The 3,363-nt window shown below is 46.5% G+C and overlaps 1 protein-coding gene across 1 annotated transcript; it reads right to left on the bottom strand.

Annotated features, from left to right (window-relative positions):
• Nucleotides 1–2,655: 2,655 nt before the first annotated feature.
• On the bottom strand, nucleotides 2,656–3,116 carry LOC147964757 (uncharacterized). Its single transcript, XM_087530148.1, has 2 exons — nucleotides 2,901–3,116; nucleotides 2,656–2,847 (listed from the first exon to the last, which is right to left on the bottom strand). Exons 1-2 carry the CDS (start codon nucleotides 3,114–3,116, stop codon nucleotides 2,656–2,658), a joined length of 408 nt encoding a protein of 135 aa, XP_087386274.1.
• Nucleotides 3,117–3,363: the final 247 nt, after the last annotated feature.

The following is a 3,363-nucleotide window of genomic DNA, read 5'->3' as shown; positions in this document are numbered from 1 at the left end:
GGGATTGAGAATGCTGTCAACCATTCTCAATGTTCAACAACCACCATGATAGTTAAATAAATTTATTCCTTTGCAGTAGGGAAAATTGGCTTTACGCAAAAACCTTATAACCATAGAGCTTTTCCACCAACCATATATGCATATAGTGATAGCCATTGTTCATCATTTTCTCTATGGTGTGAATTTGCCAGTACATTCAATGTACTGACCCGTTTCGGGCTGCAACGTCTCATATTGCAGGATTATCTTACGACGAGTAAGTGATACGTTAGGGTTACGATTTCTACACTCAACTTTGTCGTTGGTGTTGATGGGAATCCACAACCTTGTTGCTTCCGCTATATGGATTGAGGTAATAGTATTTACGTTACTTTATACATGTGATTTACCTCTGTTATAAATCCTTCGAGTACTGTGTGTGTCAGCATACCAATCCAGGGATGACACCTAAGCACAGAGACTTGATCCATTTGGGTCGGGTCGCTACAATCTCTTATTTAATTAATGAATCAATAAACTTGGTAAAGGGTGGAAGGCTCGGCCTTTTGCCTGGTGTTTTGTTCCACTCTTGCCGCCCTAGTTTCCGTGATACCGGTGTTATGTTTCTTGATTTTGCGTCCCTGACATGATGAGGGTTTATGTGCCCCTCTTGACAGTTCACTTTGAATAAAACTCTTCCAGCAAGGCCCAACATTGGTTTTACCTTTTGCCAAACGTAATAACTAAACCTGATATTTAAATTTGACGCATAGGGAGTTAGCGCTACCTGAGGAGTATTTCCACATAATACAGGGGGGCAGTGCTGATGGTGTTGGTCCCAAACTAGAGCACTGTGTGGGGCCGCCCCGGGGCAACCTGGGTTATTTTCTTTGGCACCTGGTAGCTCATCTGTCGTGGCCTGAGACGAGATACGCGCGGCTAGTATCAGGGTGTCGGCACGTCGGGAGGTCTTGCTGGACTTGTTTTACCATTGTTGAAATGTCTTGTGCAGCGGGATTCCGAGTCTGATCGGAGGGCCCCGAGATGTAGGATTGTCTCCGCGGATCGTGAGCTTGTCATGGGCTAAGTTGGAACACCCCTACAGGGTTTGAAATTTCGAGAGTCATGCCCGCAGTTATGTGGCAGATGGGAATTTGTTAATATCCGATTGTAGAGGACTTGAAGTAAACTCAATTAAAAATACACCAACCGTGTGCGTAACCATGACTGTCTCTTTTCGGGGAAGTTCGAGAAGAGAACACGGTTAGGTTATGTTTGAACGTAAGTAGTTCAGGATCACTTATTGATCATTACTAGTTTGCGACCGTTGCATAGTTTATCATCTTATTCTTGTATTCGTAAGTTAGCCACCATACAATGCTTAGTCGCTTGCTGCAACCTCACCACATATCCTTTTCGTACCTTTAAGCTTTCCTAGTCTTGATACCCATGATAATGGGATTGCTGAGTCCTCGTGGCTCATAGATTACTACAACAACAGTTGCAGGTGCAGGTAATGCGATGATCTGACGTGAGAGCGATGCTTGCTTGGTTTAGATTTCTTCTGCTTCTTCTTCTTCTTCGTTCAAGGGATAGGTTCCAGGTCCGGGAAGCCTGGGCTAGCAGGGTGGATGTCATTCTTCTTTTTCGTTTGATTTCATCCGCAGTCGGATCCTACTCTTCTGTATGATGATTGCTATGTATTGATGAACTATTGTATTCATGTTGTAAATTGTGGCGAGTGTAAGCCTTTATCTTGTATTCTCATCTATTCAGTACATGGTATGTTGTAATGATATTCACCTTGCTATGCGCTCGAAATGTGATTGTGCCCCAATCATGAATTCATCACGTGATTGGGATAGAATCACATCTTGGGCGCTACACTACACCATCAAGAAGGGTGTGTATCGTGTTGATCGGTTAGGGGTAGTGCACACTCCCCATAGTATGAAGTCAAGTTCCTCCACCCAATGACAATTAGATTGTTTCAAGGAATGAACTAGTCGAGGTTTTGTGCCGCTCATGATTAGTCCATTGGCCTGCTCAACATGTCCGTTGGTCTGCGGGTGGTACACCGAGGCGTAGTCGAGCTTAATGCACATAGTAGCACCAGTCCTTGACCTCCTGGGCCATGAAATTGGACCCATTATCAGTGACGATACTGTGCGGGACACCATAATAGTGTACCAAGCCGGATATAAAGTCGATAACCGGTCCGTATTTTGCTAAGGTAACTGGCTTTGCTTCAATCCACTTAGTGAATTTATCGACCATAACCAGTAGGTATTTCTTTTTCTTGGTTCACCCTTTAAGTTGTCCAACCATGTCCAGCCCCCAGATAGTGAAAGGCCAGGTAATTGGTATAGTCCAGAGAGCCGTTGCAGGCATAGGGCTTTGATTTGTGAAAAGTTGGCATCCAACACAACGTTGGACCAGAGTTCAGGCATTCGCGTGGGAAGTGGGACAGAAAAACCCTACTCGGAAGGCCTTGTTGACTAGGGCCCGAGCGGCCGCGTGGTGGCCCCCCATGCCAGCATGAATCTTGGCCAAAAGTTGTTGTCCCTCTACTTCCGAGATGCACCACTACAAAACTCCGGTAGTGCTTATCCTGTATAGCTCGCCTTCATGAACCTTGTAGGCTTTAGAGCGCCGGATTATGCGTCATGCCTCGGTCTAATCGATGGGAAACTCTCGCCATAGGAGGTAGGCAAGGAAGGGCTCAGTCCATGGTGCAATTATGGCCATGACCTCGTGAGCCAAAGCAGTTTCTTCAATTGTCGAGCCGCCTATGATGTCGTCGTCTGGCTCGATGGCCGGGGCAACAATTTGTTCAGGCCCGTTGATTGCTGCATCCTGGTCCCCGTCCTGCCACACCACGGATAGCTTGAAAAGCCATTCTAGAAAGGTGTTTTGGGGACAGGGATGCTTTTAGCGCCCATACGGGCGAGGATATCTGCAGCTTGGTTACAGTCTCTAGAGACATGATGGAATTCCAACCCTTCAAACCGAGCTGATATTCTTAAGATGGCATTTTGGTATGCCACCATTTTTGGGTCCTTGGTGTCGAACTCTCCATTGACCTGGGAGATGGCGAGGTTGGAATTGCCCCGTACTTCGAGCCGTTGAACACCCATTGACGTTGCCATCCGAAGACCATGCAGTAGGGCTTCGTATTCGGCTGCATTTTTGGAGTCTGTGTACATGATCTGAAGTACGTACCGGATAGTGTTGCCAGTGGGGGACATAAGGATCACGCCAGCCCCAGTCCGGCCAACATTTTGGAGCCGTCAAAATACATTGTCCAGTGTGAATACGTACTATATTCCTGGGGAAGCTCGGCTTCCATCCATTCGGCCAGAAAATCGGCTAGTACCTGAGACT

Source organism: Triticum urartu, chromosome 6A, assembly GCF_056163025.1.
Source record: "Triticum urartu cultivar PI428250 chromosome 6A, HENAU_Tu73, whole genome shotgun sequence".
Taxonomy (NCBI): domain Eukaryota; kingdom Viridiplantae; phylum Streptophyta; class Magnoliopsida; order Poales; family Poaceae; genus Triticum; species Triticum urartu.
This window is presented reverse-complemented; position numbering and strand designations above follow the sequence as displayed.